The 24,248-nt window shown below is 38.6% G+C and overlaps 1 protein-coding gene across 3 annotated transcripts in view; it reads right to left on the bottom strand.

Annotated features, from left to right (window-relative positions):
- Positions 1–239: 239 nt before the first annotated feature.
- The window catches only part of DROSHA (drosha ribonuclease III), a 74,099-nt gene continuing 50,090 nt past the window's right edge, over positions 240–24,248 (bottom strand). For all 3 annotated transcript variants that reach the window (XM_075084220.1, XM_075084218.1, XM_075084221.1), the window contains exons 21-32: positions 22,760–22,859; positions 19,916–20,018; positions 17,371–17,441; positions 16,223–16,267; positions 13,253–13,410; positions 11,744–11,849; positions 7,905–8,046; positions 6,851–6,933; positions 6,634–6,737; positions 4,539–4,631; positions 3,685–3,731; positions 240–682 (exon numbers count right to left, since the gene is read on the bottom strand). In XM_075084220.1, coding sequence (XP_074940321.1) covers positions 552–682; positions 3,685–3,731; positions 4,539–4,631; positions 6,634–6,737; positions 6,851–6,933; positions 7,905–8,046; positions 11,744–11,849; positions 13,253–13,410; positions 16,223–16,267; positions 17,371–17,441; positions 19,916–20,018; positions 22,760–22,859 — 1,183 coding nt within the window. In that variant the 3' untranslated portion in view covers positions 240–551. The remainder of the gene's footprint in view (positions 683–3,684; positions 3,732–4,538; positions 4,632–6,633; positions 6,738–6,850; positions 6,934–7,904; positions 8,047–11,743; positions 11,850–13,252; positions 13,411–16,222; positions 16,268–17,370; positions 17,442–19,915; positions 20,019–22,759; positions 22,860–24,248) is intronic.

The following is a 24,248-nucleotide window of genomic DNA, read 5'->3' as shown; positions in this document are numbered from 1 at the left end:
TTAAATTAATGTACCAGTTTCTGTAAAAGGACCTGAAGTTTATGGATCTGGTTTAGCAGAGACAAGAAGTATACTTAGATGCAAAACTTAAGTCAGGCACAGGCTTAAGTGCTCTGCTGAATTAGTTTCTCATAATACTTTCCTCCTCCACAGTGGAGTTCATGCAATAACATTGCTGGTCACTGATGAAACAGCATTTGGACATAGGAGACAATTGTTAAACAGCTTTTCCTCCTACAGGCTTTTGAAATTAATGCTTTATTACTTCATACAAGACAGTAAAAATAATAAAAATAATCCCACAACTTCTCATAAAAATTAGAAGGATTTAAAAACAAATCTTATTAAAAAGCCAAACAAACTTCGCACTTAAAACCAAACTAATGAAATACTATATATATGCACACTTTTTAAAGAAGAGATTATGATTTCCTATTTGATATCAACAGGCACTCTTCATTCATCATCTGCAAGAAAGTAGGTTAGGTCTCCATAGGCCACAGTCAGAGTTATTAAATAAGTAAATATGCCACTGCTTCTGTGCCCTCCTTTTATTTCCTTGCTTCTTCAGTCTCATCTGGCTCTCTCTCTTGATGCTCTCTTTCCCACCTCATTTCTTTCAACTCTTGTCTGTACTTCCGTTCAATGAACCGTTTCTGATGGGCCATCTGGGGAAAGTTATCTATACAAGGAAAAATATTTTACATTAATAAACAAACTGGTAACCCAGAAAGCCTCAGCTCTTTTTTTTTTTTTTAAACTATGATGAGATTAGGGGTAGGGGAAATAATGTTATTACCATTTTTACTCATTTATTTCTAATAATCCATAGTAAACCAGGGCTGTGTGTCATAAGGCTTTGGTTTCTTTATGATTTTCACATCTGTTTCACCTGCTACAAAGCACTGCCAAATATAATACACTCACAAAAATAAAATATAAAATCCTGGTATAGCAACATGGACAGGTATTACCTGGATTTTACATTCTGTTCCCTTAGCAACAGGTGGTCAATACTGAAAAAGGAATGTGAGACTACTGTCAATGCTGTCAGGGTTTTTGTCTTGTTCTCACTCTAGAAAGTATGAGCCGCTGGTTCCAAGCACTGTATAGATGTTTCCATTAATATTATTATTATTTTCATTATGATTATTATTATTATTATTTTAGACCATGCAGAATCCACTAGATGCCACACATTATGGCAGCATTCCTCTTGGGAAAGTAACAGTGTAGCAAAATGGAATGCAGTAAAATTTGTTCCTGAAAAAGTTAGTGCTTGGCTCTGTACCAGAATACAGCCTTAGCATAGTCTAAGAGCATGGATGAGTGAAGACTGGATAAAGCAGACTAGACAAGGCTGAGGTGATGGAGAAATAGCTGGGGGGACGGATGCTTCTGATTTCAGATATTTGCCCATTGGCTGGGACGTATGTACACTGGTTAGAACTGAGGTTGTAAAACCAGCTTACATAATTGCTCTCAATTTAGTGCACAGCTGACAGAATATGATGTTTTCTGCATGACCAGGGTGCTGACATTCATCTGTGCCTCTGCGCTACAGAGACCTGCACCCTCCAGCCAGTCAGGAAACTAAGAGGTGGTAGAGTATGTGGCAGCCTGCAGTTGGTGGTAAATCCTGCTGGGATCCCACAGAGCTCTGGGATCAGCACTGGCTACCTACCTGTGTCTGAGCCGAAGGCAAAAGGTTACTACCGCTGACCTTTAAAGCCATAAAAAATCTGGGAGATGACTTGGCAAATGACTGCTCTCCCTCTAGTTGGCTACCAAGAGAGAATTCAGCTGAGGCTCCTCAGGGAGCACCAAGGCACCCTTGGCACCAAGCGTCTTCCTCCTCTTTCTGGGTCCCAGGCCACACAGATTTTTTCAGCTAGAGAACACAGTGCAGAAGCCATGTAATATGCAGGAATTTGTGGTAGAGCAGAATGACGTCCTACTGCTGTGTTTTATTGGCTGATGAAATTTGTGCCTTTTGTTATATATTACAGGAATAAAAGGTTATTCATCAGATAGTTACAACTTGGCCATAGGAGGGTATATTTATTTAAACCAGAAAGCAATCTAAACAAAAGTAAATTGTTTTCAAATTGCTGCTGTTTTTAAAAACACGAGTGCTTTGTTTAATGGCGTTCTGGAATATTTTGTTGCTCATGTGCACCATAAAACGAAAATCAGATTTTCAGCACTGCGCCTGTCAACATGATTCTTTAAGAACTCTGAAGAACTCAGCTTGGTAGCAACCTGTTTGTTTACAATCCATTTAATATGTTGAGAAGGAAATTTATGTAATAAACTCATCATGGCTATCATATCTATAAGCAGGTACATGGAAATTATTTTTACTTGAAGTCAATCACTTACACATTAAACGCCCCCCCCCCAAACCAAAAAACTACTTCTCCACAAATACATACATACTAGAACAGATGCCCACAGGGGCTGTGGAGCCTCCATTCCCAAAGACAGTCAAAACTTGACTGGCAAGACACTGAGAAACGTGACCTAACTTAAAAGTTGGCTCTGTTTTGAGGGGTGGTTGGAGTAGACGACCTCTAGAGGTCGATGGATTCGAACAAATACATATGTCAGAAAAGAGCTGTGAAGTCCTTGGACTGACAGGAGATGAAGCTCACAGCTGTCCGAGTGGCAATACTGTCACAAGAAAAGCACTCAAAGAAAACTTCAGTAACGTTTTGTAGATATTCAGTGGAGAAGGGAAGTTACATTCTTCTACTTGTCAAATTTACTGGTGGTGAAAAGTATATGTCTAGCAGATGGGTATAAAAAAATTCTGAATTACAAGGATTCACTGTCTTCTGAAATTTTTAAGCCCTGGGATTTCCAGATGCAGAGATAACAGATTAAAAAACTCTTTGGCATCTGAGGAACTGCACGTCTTTCCTTTGAATCAAATGCAAAAAACGTACCTCCCCGTGTTCTTCCGAATAGAGAGCTTCTGCTGCACAAAATGCATGTAATCTATTTGCTTACAGTACACCCACACCTGGCACTTTAACTCAATGGACTCAAGTTCCTTCATGTAAGATGTTTGCATACACTCACTCCTTCCATATTTGAGACTCCGCTGCAATGGAGGACTGCTCCCATGCTAGCTATCCTGTGCATAATTTTGAGATGCATACACAGATCACTGGCTCCTCAGCTGATGTAAGCTGTTCTTAACAGACAAATATTGACTAAAATTGGCTGGGGATCTGCCTGCAGATTTTAACCTAGTCTCCTGTATAATCTGAGATCAACTGTTATTTTCTAAATTGGCAACTGAAAAGCATTATTCCTCCTCCCTAAATTAGAAAATGAGACAACCACACCATTAGAGACTAAGCTGTCTTATTCCACTGAATATTTAAGCATGGAAAATCTCAGTAAGACTTCACTGCACAGGGTTCCCTGTAAGTTGCAACCACTGTAGCTGATTAACTCCCTTTAAAAAAATACCTATTGGTATCATATTAACTTAACCCATTAAAGATTTGTCTTGAAAGTACTCAAAGGAAAACCTGCTGCTCAGAAGCTGTCGGCATTCACCACAGACATGCTGTTCAAATCTTATCCCCTACAAAACCTGCACCTCAGCTCATTGAAGACCAAGGATATAAATGATAATTATAAATTATTTTCTTTGTTGCTCAAATATCTTACATTTTTCAAGTGCGTCCATTGCAGCTCCCATTTCTGCTTGCTGAATACTGTGAAAGCCAAACAAAAACATGTCACATGAGATCTAAGTTGTACAGAATAAACTAAAGTTTCTGACAAAGTGAAACACTAGCTACTGTTTCGTAATAAAACTCTTTGGTTAACCAGTAGTTAGTAATTCCCAGAGTGTATGATGTATCAGCCTTTCCATAAATATGTGAGCAATAGCACTACAGCTCCAGTAGAATATTTTTAAGCACAGATCAATAACACTAACAGAATATTCTAGTCCATTCTTCAGTGAAGCGTTTGCTTTTACTTGAGAGAAAAAAAGGAACAAAAACACAGAGGTGGGAACATTACAAAACCAATGATATTTTTATAACCACCAGCAGATTTGGTAGCAGAAAATAAGATGAGGTCTTTGGGGTTCATGGCTGAAGTCTCTGCAACTTGAGAAACCATTCTAAAATGCCTAGAAATAATAACATCAGTAAAAAAACCCAGAGCACCTTGCACCCTTAACTTGCCAGGTTAAGTTTGACAGTAATCCAGTAGCAAAGCCAAAGATAAAGTCACTATTTCCTGGAAGCTGTTCTGCAGTTTCTAGTCTGAGAGCCACAAATGGGTTAGCATTGCCAGCTACCTTATAGGCAAGTTCACCAGAAAAGCTTAAGAACCAAAACTATACAGACATTGAACCTTTCAGGTATTCCTGAGGCAGAAATTCCGAATAGCTTGAAGAAGGCTCTATAGCTTTCTTTTTCTAAGGCAAACCTTGTCTATCTCCATGGCTAGTCATTTTGGACACTGCCACATTCAAACTTTAACACCATGTGATTAATTTTTCACTATACCTTGGGCCTTTACCACACCCTATTCGTTCTCCTTTGAAGTAAACAGCTACTGTGTATGTCCTGGCATGAGATGGTCCCACTGTCTGCAAAGTCCTGAAATAAGAAAGACATGATTTATTCAAGCAGGAAGTATTAAAAACCAGAACCTGTTTGTGGCACATACATCACCAAGCTTTCAGTCTGGTCAATACGTAGAGTGGAATTAGTGCAAAGCATGGAGCAAGGGTCGAAAGATACTCGTATAAATAACGTTAACCCAGAGATTACCAGTATGGTGCGCAATAAAAAAAGAGAAATTTACATAAAATGCTCCTTGCTTATATTGGTTGTACTTATTCCTCCAGGTTCACTCAAGAGCACCAAATGAAAATTAAAACTTTATAGCAAGTGTTTTCATAGTGTGTTACAGTTTGCATTTTTGCTTATAGGTTAAAGTCATATAAATTGATCATAGCTGTGCAATTGCAAATAATCACACCAATATTATTACTATGGGTACTAAAATTTTAGTCCCTGAATGTTGTGCAGTTAGCAAGGTTTTAAAAGGCCTTTATATTGGGCATGGTTGCTCTCCACATACTGAATTATCACAGGGCAAAGAAATTTTCCATCAACTGTAACTTTGAAAAGTTACAGTTTGTCACAAAACAAACTTTCCATTGAGCTAAAGTCTAGGACACGCATCAACAACCATCTAAAGGGGAAAAAACTTAACTCCCTAGACATACAACGAATTGCTGTTTCTTCCTGCTGTCCCAAATCTCTCCTCACTGTCAGCTCAAGTTCTGTCCACTACCTTGTTTCTTTCTGGAAGGAGCACCAATTTCACATCAATTTTTAAAGGATCTAACTACAGTTCTCTGTCTCGGTGTGCTGTGACAAGAGCAAATAAAACCCACCCCAAATTTAAAAGCAATAGTAGTGACTGCACTGAAACAGATAACCCCAAGGAAAGGAATTTAACAAGATAATGGGAAGATAACAGCATATTACTAGCTCTAAGCTGTACTAAAAAAAAATCAATTTATCATCACAGCAAAACAAAACAAACATTTGGTACTTGATACAAAGTGAGTTTTACAAGAATCAGTAATTGTTTCTTTTGTATTCATCTCCCTCACTCAAGACAAAGCTGTGAGTCCTCATACAGAGGCAGTGAACAGTCACATTTGCAGAGCATCAGTTGCAGTGTTAAAGCGATCATATTACTGCAGTACAGTTTGTCACTATAACTGAACTGCTACATTTCATTGAAAACTTCAGTAAGTGTGACAAACTCACTTAGACTTTCATTCTTCATACCTTTTTGATATAATAATCCCAACAACATAAGCCTTGAACTTTCATAGCCTTTATCTCTTCATTTGGGGGCTAACACTGCACACATCCCTACATCAAATGAATGGATATGGACGTGATACACAACCTTAAATTTGTTATTTTGAAGCAGCTGTTATGCTATTTTACAACTGAGAGAAGGCAGATCCAGCCCATCCAGCTTCATGTATCTGAGGTGTACAAGTTAAGAGGTTCACGGCCCTGAGCTCTTCTATCACTAAACAGGAGGACATACGTGGGCTGAATTGCACAGCAAAAATGTCCAAAACTTGTGTTACCCTTCAGTGCCTGAATCCATGGATTAGAAACAGAGCTTACAATCAGGATGTGTAACACAAGGCATTTACTATGTTTGCATAATAACATAGAGTGTAGAGAAACTTCATACTATGACTAAAAATAGAATGGAAACAGCCATTGTTCCATTTAAAATACTGTCATTCCTTACATTAAAGGAACAAATATAGAATGATGCCAGTGAAATACTCCATTCGAACATTAAAAAAAAAATATATATTTGCCCTTGAAACTGTACAAGGTAAAATGCTTACTAATTTTTCCTTGCAATGGCTTAAAAAACCTAAAGCTTGGAAAACATTGGTTCAACACTCCATCTTCAGACAAAGAGAGACTTGAGGGCTTGGACAACTACAGTAAAACTAAACTATAGGAAAAACATTGGGCAACTGATCACACTTTCCTCCCTATACAAGACAGACTGATAACCAGCTTGTATCCATAAGATGCCAGTTCTTACTTGTAAAGAGGGATGTCTGGCTCTTTTCCTTCTGTCCTGAGAGTCAAGCAGCACTGCTGAAGCTGAGATTTAGGATCATTCCAATCCTGATTTAAAATAAACTCCTGTAAGAAGTTCACAAAGATGCTTTTATGATTGTGAGACTGTGGTAGGAGTCCAAAACACAATGATGTGTTAAAACATAGTGGCAGGAAAGTAGGAACCTGACTGGTCTTACCTTTAGCCGTGGAAAAAAGCATACGTTCATGAAAGTGTGAACATATTCCAAATCTTTATCAATGTACAGGGCAGCAATAAAGGCTGAGGGGGAAAATAAAAGGTACTGTCACTCATCCAAGGAGAACATTAATGGGCTGCACTTTTTGAAACAAGTATCTCTGAGTACTCTAAAGCCATATTCAATTATGTTTCACAGCAGTGATCTGATGAGGGTATTATTATCCTGCACACACAGGAAAAAATAAAGTTGACCAAGAGATTAAGTGACTTACCCAAATCCACTCAGTCATTTAAAGCGCTAGAAACAACACTCAGCTCCTAATCTCACATTTTAACCAGGAGACCATGGATACTTACAAATAAATCAGTACTGGGTACCGCAAAAAAGTTTTAGATATAAATCACTCCTGTTTGTATGCAATTTCCATTTGCTAAGAGGATTTGTCAAAAGCCAAGGGGTCTGAATGGCTCACAAAATACATCAAAATATACCAGATACAGATTAATTTTCTTTGCAGAATATTTATCGCTGTTCCCACTTTCTTTGGAAAGAAGGTAGCACGAACTTTCACAAATGGACTAAAAGTGATTAAATTTCAATGTAGCTTTCCCTCTTGTGGAATGATCATTTTGAAGCCTCCTAAAATGCAGCCAAATGAACCACAGAAACATTCACCTGCTGAAGGAACAACTTTATCTTCCAACAGTGGCAAGAACATATTAACGAACCATTGAAACTGCTGTTAAATAGATCAACTCTGAATACAAGCTTTAACTTCCTAGACGTGCTTTTGACCTGGCCTCCATGACCCCTCAATTTCTAAGCCTACAACTTCGTCTCGGCAATTTCGCATCCTTCATGCTTTCGTATAGGCTTCAAAAATGTAGGCTGGTGTTCAAAAATCTGGCTTTCAGAGGTATAGGAATAATTCATTTGAAAACCTGAACATACATTTTTAATGTGATTTCGGGGATTTTAAATGGCTTTTAAACAAGCCCCAAGGAAAAAGAAGTTATGTAAGTACTAAGCTGTTATAACCAAATTAACTCACATTCCAAGAGATCAGCCAAAGTCTTAGTTCGAAGAGCTACAGGTCTTTTTGTCTTGTCGTTAGTGATGGCAAATTCTTGCATACCCAGCTCTTCTGCCACCTTGGCCTGCGTCCTGTTGTTCACCAAAGAACTTCGCAACAGCTGCAACAGAAAGAAGTTCCACCCGACAGTAACAATTAGCAATGTGAAAATATAAAAGGTAGGGAGAGCAGGGGGAAAAAATTACTCTTATCCTTGTAGCCTCTCACTTCTCTCAGTTTATTGACATTTTGTTTCAGCACACCTCAAATAATTTACATAAACACACACTCTCATTCTTTCTACTGCTGATTTTTCCTTCTGTTTCAATTCTTTTCACCAAATTTTATCTATTCTATGGATACATTACTTCTGTAGATACATCTTGCATTTAAAATGCTTGTTTGTGAGCTTCTTTGCAATCACATACCATCTCTTCATCAGTCCTGTACTTCTTCAGCTAACCTGCATTTTCCTAGTTTAAATAATAGTTATATACATTTTTCCACAAAAAATATAAACATACAGTATTCTGGAGTCTACAGAGCACTCCCCAGTGTCCACCAAATAAGAAGTAAATAGGCAGTATATAAAACAAATGCACATTAAAGCAAGACAGTCTAATGTTTCAGAACAAGCAGATGAGGAAGCTGCTCCATTCATTTGGCTGGAGAAGAAAATGCATAGCTGGACAGCAGGTATGTACTCTTGCTCTACTGAAGGCAGTATAGGTGAGCCAATGCATCCCTAACCAAGATCCATCTTTAACATTTTCAATGTATGACAATGCCCAGGACACCTGGTTCTCCAGCAGAGTTCCCTGAAGTGCTTAACGCAGGCTCTAGGCAGACTGCTTAAATAAACATAGAGTTCTGCCAAAGATACAATCTCATACAGATTAAAGGAGTATTTTGGAATTTTAGGGTTTCATAAAATTTTTGACCCCCTGGTTAAGGTGAGCTCTTTCCCTGTTTGTTCGCTTTTCTGCTTTAAATGAAACAGCATTAATTTAAGAAGTTAGGGATATTATGGGAGGTGGCGGTGGGAGGGAAAGCACGTCTCTATCTTCTACTGCTTATATGTAGGCTAGAGTTGAGAAGCTCAATACACATTTTTTTAATTCTCTCTTTGTTTTCCATGTCACATTTGCTCAGCTTATTAGATCCAACTTATATGCTACCTGCCTCCAGCACGTCAACTGAGCTTATGAAAATCAAGATGTATTTGCTGCACTTGATACTTCGTCTCTGACAACAGATAAATAAAGAACAGTATGTTCATAATTTGTTTGGCAATGATGTATGAAGCAGATACTCACAACTTGATCTTCATCAACTAGGCAGACTGCAGACAGGATTATACCTGCCTCCCTAACCTCTGCTTAAACTCATCTTCTACTTGTTCCTTTCCAAAATTCTTCCCTTTTATGTCCTTAAGATAAATAAACAATACTTCCCCCAGCAAAATCCTAAGTACAATATGCAACCTATGAGATAGAAGAGCAGTATTGTGCGACAAAAATCTGTTTCTTGTAATGAGAGAAGGATCCCTTTTGCTGTGTTTGCAGAGTATTTATTTAGATGGGACCTGTAATCATGATTAGTAGTATCATAAAACAAAGAGCAACGTATACACTACACAATGAATTAAAGATGGAAAAAAACCCCCAGTTAATTCTTCTAGCACTGTGGTTATCACCTTGCTCCATATTAGCATTTGCCTCCTCTACAACTGTGAACTGGCAAGAAACTCAATTACCCCGAATCATACGGGGAAAACACAGCACCCATACCTTCCTAGCAACTTTTTTAGAGCTAGTCTCCACTCTGGCAGCATGCATCATTGTAGAGACTGTAACATGTGACAGATGCTCAACTGGAGCTTAAATCTAATTACAAAGCAATTTTTTTTTATTCTTCCATCTTCACATAGCATACTACTACCCATGACTGTAGCATAAGCCAGTACTGGAGAAGCTGTATCCTCCAACAGCCAACAAAATTTCATCCTCTTTTTCAGCAGATCACTTGGCTATCTCAAAATATGTAGACAAGACTGTGTTCTCCTTTCTTTTTCTTAAATATAGTTAATTTACAGATGTCTCTCCACAAGTAATGACTACACACTAGGAAGCTACTACATTGCCAGTCAAGTGGAATCTTCCCATCTTTGACCAAAATTGTCCTCACCACTACAGACACCATTTAGCTGATGTTCCTTTATTACTTTGAACGTAAGTATGTTCCTGGATAAAGGGAGAAACAGCTCAGTGTTTGCTGTTTCTCTTCAGAACCCACATCATCAGTCTCCTTTCTCACAGGTCTCATTTCATTTGTCCTCAAATTTAAAAACATTCTAAGACAATTTTCTTTTGCACTGCATGCGCATCCCCAAAGCAGAAATTTTATTCTAGGCACTGCCTACTTCCCCATATCTTAATGTGTTTTCAGCATCCATTCCACTCTAACTTTGTAGTTCCCCCTACAAACTTGGACTGTGCAACTTGTTCCACTTGTTAACCCACTAATCGTTGTATTAAGCAACACAGAGATGTTCTGATCATTGTTCTGAGTCTTTACGGCCATTAATAGCAACACTACTTCTCCTTCCTGCCAAACAGTTCTTGAAAGATTTATCTTACTGTAACAACAGTGATGCCTACATTCTTAAAAGTCACTCACAAGGCAAAAAATCCCACCAGTCTTGGATTTCTGCCTTCTGGTTTTGTTTCCCTGAAGAATTAATATGACAAGGTTCTTCCCTTTTAACTTTTACTTCAAAAGTTCAGGCCTCATCTACACTCCATCTCCTAAATGGTGCAGAGGAATCCATACAAAAGTAAATGAAACTTAAGAACCGGCAAAGAAAAATTAAAATTACTTTTAGTCAGACCATGTTCTTTTCTTCTTGTAAACAGCTTTAGCCCAAAAGACCCAAGAAGCATATTCTTTAAAACACATTGCCTGCTAGAGACTTAGCATCACCATCCCTTTATTGATTTAATAAAACCACTCCGAGTAGCTAAGAACCTACAGCGCTACTTCCTAATTTTAACTAGAAGACTTGACTCTTGTTCCTGATGCACGTATCACTTTTTTATTCTAGTCAAGACTTGAAAACTAAGAAAAATTTAGTAAACCTAAGAAAATTTCTTCCTCACAAATAAAGCCACAGCTGTCTAGCTGCAGTACTAATTGAATCAATCAAAAAAAAACAAACCTACATAGACTACCACCCTTTGTTTTAAAGTATTGTAAGTTGCTGAAAGATCCCCAAACTGGGTTGTTCAGTGCCTAGATAAGAGACGCTGAAAGGCTACAGTAATCAACAACAAATGACTATAACAATAGTAAAATTAAATTCAAAAGCTCCAGATTGAAGACAGGAGCTCCAGACTGGAGACAACAGGAAAACCAGACTAAAACAGATTGCAAAAGCTTCTTACCAGGAAACATAACCCTGCCCAGTTGCAGGTTCATCTGAGTAAAAGTCATGAATAAGAAAAGTCAAGGGATGTGCCTATTTAAATAAATTAAGACACACAAGAACTAGTCTTATCTCCCAATTTCATCACTCACATCCTTAAAATCATTGATCCATTTCACAGACAGAACAAAAATTATTGCACTGGGCTCATAAATCACCATTTCCTATTCATTGCAGTGCTTATGACTTAAAATTAACAAAGCCTTATTAAGAGCAGTGGTTGCTGAGGCTTCTTTTATTAATCAAATCCAGAATAATTCACTAGCTGCTCCCATAATTCCAGTCTCCATCCCACTCTTGCTCTTCTGGAGAGCATGACTGATGGCAGTCTCACCGTTAAGTGCCCTTCATGATGATCGGGGAAATGGATGAATAAATACTCTGTGGCTACCAACTGCATTATGGAGTCACCCAGGAATTCCATCCTCTGGTTGTGGCCTCTGAAAAATGAGACATCAATGCAGCAAAATCAATAAGCACTCAGGGAGGAAAAAACAAAACCAGCATGCACACACAAATTAAAATAAAAAGTGATCTGAAAGTGAGCCTTGCTCATTTCCAAATGCATTTAAGACAATTTTCCAGTGTTAACCAGGTGAGATGAAAACACAGTTCATTACTGTTGTAACACCAACTTTCAGGGTGAAAGCAAATATGGGTAGCTACATATAAACACAATTATTAGCTCACAGATCTGGGACTAACTGAAGGAGAAGAGCAGCTGACATCAAGTTTGTAATGTGATAAGGTCTCTAGCTGTGTTGTCCAAAAAACGGATTTGTCACCTGGTGTGCAATGAGTCGCTAATCACAGACTCAGGAGAGACACTGCTAATTTACGTCAGGGTTGCGCAAGCCTGGGTGCTTGGTGGATTTCTACAAATCGAGCACACCGGAGACAGCTACCTCATTCTACCCATCTAATACATATTCATTCTAATCTATACAGGTTGCATAATGGCATGAAGTCACTCCTCTTGGCTCCCCTTCAGATTCTTCTGCACATGCCTTCCTCTCTTTGGGGGTCTTTACAGATGAAGTACCCTAACCCTTTCTACTCATATATATGGTCACGTGTTACGCAAGGACAATTTAAAGCTATTTTCTCTTGCCAACTTTCCATAATTTCTTCTAACAGAAACGCTTGTCCTTGATTAAATGTATGATTGCTGATGGTCAAGATATCCCATCCCTAAGTTTAGGTTAAATATTAAAACATGAAACAGCGCTTGATCAGAAAGAAAGGAGTCTACATTCATGCTAATTTAACGTATACAATACCTGTTTTTTTTCAAGGAGGGGTTGTTCTCTTACACCTGCAACTTCTTACAAGAAAGTGAACTAATGAATGCAACAATTTCAACAGAGCAAAAGGTCTGTCCATTCACAAGAAATAAAAGGATCAGGGTTTAAACCAATGTGAGATCCTGGACTGTTATGGTTCTACTCTTTGTTTCAAAGTGGGGCCTGGCAGCTCTACACACCACAGAACACAAGGGCTGTACTTGGACCAAAAAGCATGATTTTACTTCTTTCCTCTTCTCAAATGTACCTCCAAGTATGTTTTGCTACTGTCTCAGGAGTGATGTGCAAATATCAATAACGCAGGAAGCTCAGAAGAAACACTGGGATGGCTCTCTAACATCTTCTATAGTCTTTCCCATGGTATCCATTACTGACTATGGTCAGAGATGGGATACTGAGCCAGGCGGGCTTGCGAACATAGCAGCTCTATTCTCTTCTGGAGAAGAGATGTAACATCTAGAGTTTGTTTACAAATAAAGCAATCTGGGATACTAACAGAAGGACCAACAGAGCTACTTGAGGACTTGCTGTGTACTCACAGAGTCAGATGGTTAAAGCCTACTGTCCTCAGAGTGAACGCACGTGCTAGAAGCCGAACATGAGTAAAGATGACTCCAATTGCATCCTCAAACTCTGTAAGCTTTTGAAGAACTGGAGAAGTCTCAATGAGTTGCCTGTCAGTATTGGACTCCTGCAGCTGTAAATAAAATGAAGTGCAGACAATGACAAACTGACCCTGTTTTAGAACTTTTCAGAAAAATGCTAGCCTTCTGTAAACCAAGGGCAAAGAAGAGTGAACAGGCCATTCTGTGGCCAGCTGAACTGAGAAAACCCAGTTTCCTCTGGCTTTTTTTGTCTTGGATAATTACTGCTCAAAGATGTGAGCTCTGATGTATGCTTTTTTAGCAGTTGAGGCATTTACAACACATTGCTTATATGTTCTTGTCTCTACATGTGGATAGCATGGGCTACTTATTTTCACAAAACATGTATAACTGTACATGTCTGAGTTTTCTAATATTATCACATTGTTTGCAACTGAGCAACAGAATCAAAAATTATTAGAATAGGGCTAGCAGACTAACAGCATGTCAAGATGAGAAAAAACCAAATCTATTTCTCCCACTTTCCTTCAGTATCGAAAATCAAGAAGAAATACTTAGTATATGAAATTTAAAAGGGCACAATAACACAAGAAAACTTAAATTATCACTCCGGGTCAGTATCTTTTCTTATCGGTGTCTTGTCTGATGTCCTTGATGTGGTGACACTGTTAAATGGCTTTCTGCAGCTGGGCAAAGGCAACGGCTTAGGCGTTTCCTCCAGCGACTCTGGGCATCTCTCTTGTATAGCAATGCCTCAGAGGAGGAATCATCCAGATGAGGATGCCAAAGGAAAAGTAAAAATAGCCACAGTTTTGTAAAGTGGCATTAAGACCCTTTTTGGTTTGTTGCCTGTCCCTTTTCTATTAATTAATTACATGCAATTTGACTTTTTCCTTAAACATTACTGAGCTTTCAGCTGACATTTTCATAGAACTACATATTCTGACACCAAAATCCCATGCTTGGGTGTTAATGGTCAGTTTGGAGTTCAGTTGCATGTGGGGTTGAGACTGCTTTTTGCTTCCTTATGTTCCCTTTATATTTACCTACACGGAATTTCATCTGCCTTTTTTACTCCGTAGTTAGTCACTCTTGCATTCTCACAATCAGACTGCAATTCTTCACCCTGCTCTTGTCCCTGCTACCCGGAATAATTTGGTATTGTCAACAAAGTGCCACCTCACTGCTCATCCTCTTCCCCAAGCTGTCGATGCGAACAGCCTGTACTTCAGCAAAGATCCCTAGGGAAATCTGTCAGTGATCTCCATCTCTTGTAAGATGTGGTCATTTCACTCCTGTTCTCTATTTCTTATGGTTCAGACATTCCTTTAAATCTTGTAAGGACTGACAGTATTCACTGGGGATGCTTTTTTTTTCCTTCTTTATTTTTTTAAAACACATTTTTAAAGGCCTCTCATGAGTGCCTTTCCAACAGCCTCTTAGGAAACCCAGCAGACAGTACCATCTGCATCATCACATGCTTTTTTGTCTCCTCTAAAAATCTCCTATTTGTTAGTGATGCTGGACTTGCCCTTACACGTTGACTCTTTCTAAAGAGACCACATTTATACAGGGGACCATTAATTATTTTTTTCATTACTATTTCTGCTGACTTGACTACTGCCAAATAACAGGGTTACAGGCCTTCAGTTACCATCTTACCTAAAGCTTTTTTTTTTAACTGGCATCTGATCTGCCATATTGTTATTGTGACTTCAATAACTTTAATAACTCTAAGCAGAGTCCAAGTCTTCTTTGGGAAAGAGGTTAAAATAAAATAAAGTAAGAGAAAAGAAAGAAATGTAGAGTAAGAAGAATTTTCTTGGGAGCTTGTGCCACTATGCAGGACAGCTGGTGCTGAATCTCCAAAGTTCATCTTCCCATTAAGACTCTCCTCTGTTTACAGTCACAGAGACTAGGTCATAAAAAATGCTCCATGTGCACTGACTTGCTGCTGAAGATTTTGTCTATGTGCCCGTTGCAAAATCTATACAAATATATGAGACTTTCCACATGGAGGCCTCAGAGTGACCTGCTAGAAGAATACACTCATAAAAAGTTTCAAAGGAGTCAAATGGACTGCACAAAACATCAGAGATTTGGTTGGACAAATGAAACCTCTCAGATGTTCATATGATCCTGAACACCTTACTGACTGGATGACAATTTGAATACAGCCATTCTCGTAGCACCCCTGCACACTTGGAGAATGCTGCCCATGTTTGCTGTGAAGACAAGGAGCTATGGTGCAGAGAGGGTCTGTGACCTGCTCTAGGTCTCCCCCAGAATTCAGTCAGGGAACAAGGACTGGGAATCCATTCTCCCAACTTCCAGCCTCATAAACTAACAACTTGTGAACTTATATGCTCCAATACAAGAAGCATAAATCAGTCTTCAGACACCTTCATAACTTCAGTGTTTACTTGGTATTAACGCTACTGGAATCACCAAAACAACCATGCTGTCATTGTGCGCGCGCACACACAAAAAAAATCAGAATCACACTCCTATTCCGTTCAACTAATCCCTTCCTACTACTAAGGTTTCAGTCTAATTTCAGGTTAACCAAATATGTACATGGATTGTTTTTGTACCCGTTTTCCTCCAAGTTTGAGAAGATGAACAAGAAGTTACCAAAACGTTACCTCTCACTAGATTTTTTCCAAATGAGAAACACAGTTATGTATCAAACATGAGCCAAGGAAAGGTGAATGATTAATCCTCAGAGAGGCAGAGACACATTACCAAAAAACCCCTGAACCAAACAGAAAGGTAAATATACACCCTCCTTTGGCTACTTTTTAGCACAGTTTCTGAGATGTCATTCCAATGGAAACCTATGGAAAAGCACCCCTGAAAATAAAAAAGAGCTATGAAATTTATTACAGAAAGGGATACACTTACTTGGAGTGGGTGTAGCGGATAATTAAGCCATACATCCCGCAGGTCCTGCAAACATTGAGAGATGCCTTTAAAGCTCAAGGGAGTCATTTAACAAATTCCACAGTACTAAATAAAATGTCATTACTTGAAATACTGAACTATTTCAGAACCTGGCTCTGCTTACTGCAAATTCAATAGTGCTGGCAAACTAATTTTTAAAATCATGTATTTGCTGTTCAAACTGCCTGTAGTTCTCCCAATTAGCTTGTGTCAAAGAGGTGGAAAAATCTTTGAACCAAATAAAAAGTGGTTAAAGGAAGAAAAAGATTTATTTAAGCCTCAGGACTAACTTTATTTGCAAGTATTCCTCAACAGCAAGTTTGACTTCACCAAAGGCAAGGACTAAAAAAGAAAAAAAACACCCCACATTTATTTTCTTCTATTTCATACAGGCTTCCTTCACTACAGGCACTGAGCAGCAAATAAACACTGAGTTACAATAGGCTTCACAAACCTTTTATTTCTAATAAGCTTTTTAATTTCACAGACTCAGAGATTTTCAAGAAGGAAAAGACTGTATAATTCATCCCTTCACCACTGCCACGTGTATTGTCCCAGCAGTATGTACTGGTTATTTTCCTTAGCCATTATATGGGATAAATTCCAGCTAACAGTGATCTAGGATACAGTATGGAAGAATAGATCAGACTTCATTATGCAAGTGGGTAAACGTTGGATGAAATCCCCTGTATTTCTTCCCCTAGATATGCTTAAAACTTTTAAGGGTGGGAGGATTTAACTGTTGAAACAGGAATAATCACTCTACTTGTGCATCATTTCCCCAAAGCATGCCGCTTGGATCCATACCGCCCACCTCTGTTGTTAGAGCAGCACTTTGAATGGATGTCTGCAGGTTTCCCATGCCACCCACCCCTCCCTACGCCAACCAACGAACAGCACACCTGAGGAAACACCAAAATTTTTTTTGCCTGAACCAGTGCAGCTTGCTGTTCCAAACATGCTATGCTACATTCAGTTTCCAGGCACTAAGTAAGACAGGTGTGTTCCTGTTCATTTGTGATTCTCAAGTAAAATGACGGACAGGAAAGCATGTCTTCAGTTATTTTTAAAACCGAAATCAAATCATATCAAATCAAATACGTAAGTACCTTATCATTGAAGAGTAAACGTCCAAATAATTGTTTTGCTTCTTCTAGGCTCCCCTCTAGATAAACAGCTCCTGCATGAGGGGACCAATACGTCAAAGGTCAATATGGCATTAGTACTTAGAAAATTGCTAAGCACAGGAAGATCTCTGCTTTCTTAATCTCCAATAAATTTATTTTTTAAAAGTATGCTTTCAGTAGTAATAACTATTTTTTTGAGACATTTAAAGCATGTTAAACACCAGTATAAATCAATGGTCATAAACTGCACTGAAGAACCTGAAATAGTAAAATCAGTGATAGAAAAGGATACATCCACAGAGCAAAGTTTAAACAAATTAGGCTAGAAGCAATTTATTTCTAAATGCAGTTTCCAGTAATCAGCTAACTATACCATACATGTAGATAGTGAAAGCCATGAAATACATTTCAATAATTTTCATTTATTCTGTACTTTCAACAACATTACATTCTGCAATATAAATGATGTGTCAGGACTATTCCAAACCTCAGTATCTACCCAGTATCACAATAATACATTGTCTGAACTGGAAACTGCACCTCTGCATCCTGCATCTCTCAATTTCTGGAGATTATGATATTACGATCCTTTTTTTTTTTTTTTAAACTGCATATACAGCCCTCTTTAGGCCTCCACAAGGCCATTAGAAACAAGCTCTGCAAAACTTGTGCAAGCATACTGTATGTTTTGTGTGTACCACATACACTCTGTAACTGCAGGGGCACTTTATAAATTCAGTATCAACATTTCATCCTTTGATACTCTTTACGGGTGGGCTTCTGAAAACCTCAAACTAGTTCTTGTAAGCACATTTTTATAAAAGCAAAAGGGATACACAGCTACATGAAGAACACAGAGAAAGGGAGTCGATGTTCCCACACACAGAGAGAACATGGCTTACCTTGCTGTGTCTTTCCCCACCTCTTTCCTTTTGATTCCTGACTAGGTTAAGTACTCTCTTTGGACTCTTTGGAGAACAGTTTGAGGGTTTATAAGACTATCTTGCCAGAGGCATATTATGAGAGTACAGAATTTCAAACAGGTCCTAGGCAGTCTACTTATACTTCTGGTTATTGCTTTCATCACAAGGAATAAGCACCAGACTTTTACAAAGGTTCTCAAGTAGGAGCTCCAGACCTCACACAGACTTTTACAGTCCCTTAACAAGCTCCCAGATTTTAGCTATGGCCTCGACAAAATCTTATTGCTCAATTCACTTTGTGAACAACTTCATATTGGAGGTTAAACAGCAAGCTTGCTCTCTTAGAAAATCTCAGTGCTTGCTAAGCAGTTCTCATCATTACATCCTAGACAAGCTGAAGTATACGAACAAAGCCACAGATACATATCTAGTGTTTCTTTTCTGTTTCGTTTTTTTTTTTTATTATTATTTTTAAATTAAAGATCAAAGCACTCATGGAAAGCAAAATAGACTTAAAAAGAAAACTCTTATTTCGTGATGAGATGAAATCCAATTTGGCCCAAGGCAGAATGCACAGAACTGTTGTCATCTAAGCCAACTATGATCTATTTTTCAAAGCAGGACAAAATGCTTTAGGAGCTTGCGTAGTATGAAAAGACCTGGATCAGGGCTAAACCATTTCCATAGGTAATACCATGTACAGTACATTTGAATGAATATGAAGGCCAATCAGTGAGATTTAGCTTACTTTTTGTATTCAAACAAGTAATGTTTTATGAAAATATGCTATTTAAAATAAAGCTTGTGTGGATATAACAGGTCAAATTTCCGCCTTATTGCTTGCTTATTTGGTAACTGTGGTCAGGCAGTCCTGATTTCTTCTCCAACACAGCCAGTCACTAATCAGCATCTTAGTGTCCAACAGCGAATTTGACACAACTCCCCTTCATTCTCAGCTACAGGGTTTTGGTAGCTTTATTACACCAGCCATGGCATATTGCCATGCTTTTTATTTGTAAGTAAAATGCAAAGACCAAAAAATATTTACTTGGGAAACGTCACTTGTTATTCACAGGAGAAGGTTAGCAGGACACAGAGGAAGCAGGCTGGTGACTTGGTTGGGAGTGCCTGGTGCATTCAGAAAGCAAACTGCAGAGTGTAAAATTCAGGGCTGACGTACAACTCCACATTTTTCAGGTCTGCAAGTACTATTGGAAGCAGTGCACTTTTCCTGCCAGGCCATGGTGACTGAACTACTCCCCCAGACGACTGCAGGTGGTGGGCCATGGTGGCGCATGAGAGGTGGAGTTCTGCGGTGATGGACAGAAGTGCTGCGCCACAATGGTATGAAATGGGTGCACCTTCAGTACGTGGGAGGCAGGATACAGAAGATGAGATTTTCATTGTAATATTGCACACTCATCATGTTATACATGTGGCATGTGTGCAGAAGATAGGAAGAGATGAAGATTTAAGGAGCTTTTCTACCGCCTACCCTTACTAACACTACTCAACAGAGACCCATGTCTCTTCCATCACAGTCAACACGGCATATAGACATATTAAAACATAGCTGTCTGCACACACAGGCACACATGCTTTACCTATTAGGGCTTCAAAGCAGTTGGCCATGGCATGGCGGAGATCCGATTCCCTGCAAAGGTCTGGACCATGAGCATAAAGCATAAATCGATCTAGTTCCAGCTTCTGCAGAATATGTGGAAAGAGTTAAAACCATGGCTTTAGAAGTACAAGAGTACCCGTTCTAGTCACTAGAGTTCAGTTACACTATTATTTTGCAGCAACTGGGTTTGAGGGACCTTTAAAGCTTTTCTCCATAGTGTCAGTTCCTACATAGGCTAAAATTAAAAGACTTCATATTTGTTTATCAGAGGCAAGCAACTACAGTGTGATACCATGGGAAAGCTAGGAATTATCAAACCAAATTGTCAAGAGAAGCCAGATCAAAACATGTTACTAGTGAGATTTAGGAACGAATTCAAGAGGAAAGCTGAGGGTGTGACAGAAAAACAGCCTGATACCAGCTGGATGGTGCAATGTGCCGTGTTTCTTGCTGGTAGTTTGCCCTCATGTGATTTGCCTTCAAAAATGCCAAAGGAATGTTCAAAGGGTGAGGAGTTAACATTGAGGAAAAAGATTTTGCCTACAAGAAGATAAAGTACAACAGTGAGGAACAGGAACTCTCTTAAACACAATGCAGTGAACATCTGGCTTTTTCCTTTAAGAGTGCCAACAGGTGGCAGGAGCAAAAGCCTCTGGGCACTGCAAGCAGAAGACTGATATTTTAACCTGCAGTGCCACCTAGCTTTCTTTTTCTTTTCAAATGTGCATCATTAACATTCATCTGTTGCCTAAACCATAGTTCTGCTTGCCAGTCAGAATCTCAGGTAGTGAGTCAGACACCTTACATAATATATGATAATTCTGCCATAGAAATGCAGGCAAGAGCTACTTGGTTCTTTTTACATATTCATCTTTTTGACACAAAACCATTATTGAGATTTTTGAAGAAGAGATTTGTGCATCTTGCAAAGTCTGTATGAGAACAGGTTCTTCCCAACTGGGTGTAAGTTTCTACTGACTAATTTCTCATTAACTTTCAACTTCATCCTCCTAGAGTATATTTCAGATGTAAAAGTGGAGACTAAGTTGCTTGAGGTGCACGGTTTAGGTGCATTTCAATTGGAAGAAAGGAGTCTTCCATTTTCAATGAATGAGAGCCCATTCACTGTTCCAGAACCCAGGGAATTAGCAGTTACAGTGTTCCACTCCACCTTATGAAGTGCAGGGAGCACTCATTAAAGTCAACATAAAAGTGAATGTTAATTGTTTTATATCAAATTTAAACTTTGTACAGATTATTGTCATTTGTTCATGTTAACTGATGTTGTTTGGGTGTCCCCTCCCTCCAATGGCTTATCTCCTTTTTTTGGAGCTTGCATTCAGCATATTTTGCCTGAGTTTTCCTTCTCAATTTTGATCATGTTTCAGGTTATTTTTGAAATTCCTGCTACAGTGTCCCTTAGAAGCTACAGAAATTTATCATTTGATCCTTAATTAAAACAGCATTCCACATGCACAAGAGAAATTGAGGAGCTGAGAATTATATTGAGGAAGTAAACTGAATGCAACATGACACTGCAGGAGATAATTAAAGGGAATGAAACCAGGAAGGTCATATAGGATACACAAGAGGAAAAAGGGTAAGTTGGGAAATCAGGAATTTACAGATACCTAATATTTACAGGTGTATCTAATAAAAATAAACACAGTTTAAAAAATATTGCAATAAAAATTTTCAGAAGTTGTCCGCGTACATCGATAAAGGCTGTGAACAGAGCTTTAAGAATATATAAGCTTTCCTGATGCAGGTTTTAAAATAATAACATGAATTCAAATGTCAGACAGTTCAATTTGTAAACAAACCCCTGATCTGAAACATTTCAATCAATTCACGCTTATCTAAATCATTACAGAAAGCTTTGGAAGAAAAAGATTTTGTCCACTCCCTACCCTCTGCCCCTCCTGAGAACTGAGCAAAAAGAAGACATGTTAGAAATCATGCAGTTTTTGCCAAAGTCTCAAGATTGGATATGCTTGTTTAAATTACTGTGTGAATATGAACAGAGAAGATTAGAAGACCACTTGAAAACTATCAGCAATACACAGTGGACATGTGTGTGCGAATGTGTGCGTGCACAGCTTAATACACTACATCAGTAAGTCTCAGACTGGTTTTTAAAAAACAAGCTAACAAAATCAAATCTAAGGGAATACCAAATTATCTACGAATAGAGACTTAATCAACTTTCTATATCCTATTCCCCCCGCCAGTATCATGTAGAGATGTAAAAAGCTCTGTCATTCGACAGAATTAAATGAAACAAAATTCAGAGGTATCTCAATTTTCCCCACGAGGTAATACAACTTTTCACCAAAAGCTTTTCTATTGTATCCCTCTTCCACAGTTCACAGCAAATCTGAAAATGACTCTGTAGGTTAGGGAGCAGACAAAATAATTTTTTTACCACTTTCTCTACCACCTGCTGTTCTTCCTCATTATTCTATCAGGAAGACCTTTTAAAACAACCAGTTTGTTTCTTTTTCTTCACTAAATTTCTACTATTACTTTCATAACCTGTGCAATTTAAAGGTAAATATAGACACATCTTCAACATAAGCATCCTAAAAACTTATCCCTCTGCCTGCAAAAATTACTCCTAAAAACATGCTTTGGAGAAAAACATAAGTCCTATTTCATCTTCAAAATCTACTCCCAAACTGAAAAGTTTCCGTATCCCGAATCTCGTACACAAAATATGGTAACGACACTGATGTTCAAAGCAGGCAGATCCCTCAAGAAGCAATCCATGCACTAATAGCATCCTACCTACAGGTGTCAAATAGAGAGATGTATAAAACTGTACCTTAGCCAGCATGGCCAGGTGTTGGTTCTGGACAATAGCAGTGCGGTATGTAGCTAATCCTCCTTCCTCCAGAGTGGGAAACAGGTAGTACAAGTGGACACTGGCGAAATGAAAAGCAAATCAGATGCTATCAGCGTTTGGTTAAAGATGAACCACAAGTGCCTCTAGGGAACAGTGCCTTTCCCTCAGATCCCAGCTGGTAACACAGGTTCCCTCCCAAGGTGGCAACTCAGCTTGAAGTAAGGTAAAGAAACAAACATTAAAACAGTGGTTAATAATATTTGACTGGATAGTACTGGCAGAAGGGGAGAAAGAGTCCTGTTTCTCTACCAGGTAGCACACAACCTCTAAATTCCTGCAAGGACATGCACTTCCCTCATCTGAAGGTTTCTATCTACCAATAGCAGTGGGTTCAGCAAGGTTGACACCTAGAGGATGCCAAGAAATAAAGCACAAGGGAACCATCACCCTTGAGAAACTCTGTGCCACAGTCCTTTAACATGACACTAGTGATTCAGGCTGGACCACCACCCAGGGTACTTGTTTTACAAGTTTCTTACAGTACTTCAACAGATGCTAACGGAGCCAAAGAACAGAACTCAACAGTCTGTATTTATCAAAGGTGTGAAGTCATTAAAACCACATTTTACAGAAAAAAAATAATAAAAAAAATCACAGGCTTTCAACTGGTTTTAATGATATTTGTCATCATGCACGTAAGATACTTCATAAAACAGAAACAAAACAAAAAACTAATTCAGCGATCCAACCAAGATCTGAGTAATGGACAAATGATTCTGAATATCTTCATGTATGACTATCTAACCCATGTCAGAAAGAAGTTAATATAGAGAAGGTTTTCAACATCCCACACATAAGGCAGTGGATGTCACTAATTATTTAAGTCTTTTATTAACCCAGTACACAGGGAAAACAGTGCAGATGGATGAAAGATTATTTAAGGAGAAAATTTGCTATTAAACTTCAAGGCAATCTAATCAAGCATCATAATTCACAAAAGCAGAGACCTGAAGCAGAGAGTTAGAAAAAAAATTCAGACTTAAATAGGTGCTTACATGCTCTATTGAAGAGAAATGTAGCTCAGCCTTTCTCTGAATTGAGACAAAAGTTAGCTCAGAAAGTCAGCTGGTGCTTGATGAACAATGACAAGGAAAAATGCAAGACATTTTAATCAGCAAGTCTTCTATCTTACCAGCCTGTACTGTTGTATGAGAGAAAAGGCCATGGGTTTTAAGGGCAGTGGAGACCTTTATAGACGAATAGCTTTTAATACTGAGTAGCTAACGGCTAGCAGAGGTTAGCAGAGAATGGAGATGGAAGGGCAGTTTTGTTATTCGTATAACGGACTTGCTTAAAGAGAAGCTTTACAGTAAACAAGACTACTCCCCTATTAAAAACAGCAGAAAAAGAAGTTGAAACTGGATTATAATCTTTATTTTGTGCAAACTCCCTGCCTCTAGTACTCAGG

This window comes from Phalacrocorax aristotelis, chromosome 2 (assembly GCF_949628215.1).
Source record: "Phalacrocorax aristotelis chromosome 2, bGulAri2.1, whole genome shotgun sequence".
In the NCBI taxonomy this organism is placed as follows: domain Eukaryota; kingdom Metazoa; phylum Chordata; class Aves; order Suliformes; family Phalacrocoracidae; genus Phalacrocorax; species Phalacrocorax aristotelis.
The sequence above is the reverse complement of the archived record's forward strand: the minus strand, read 5'-3'. Positions and strand labels throughout refer to the sequence as shown.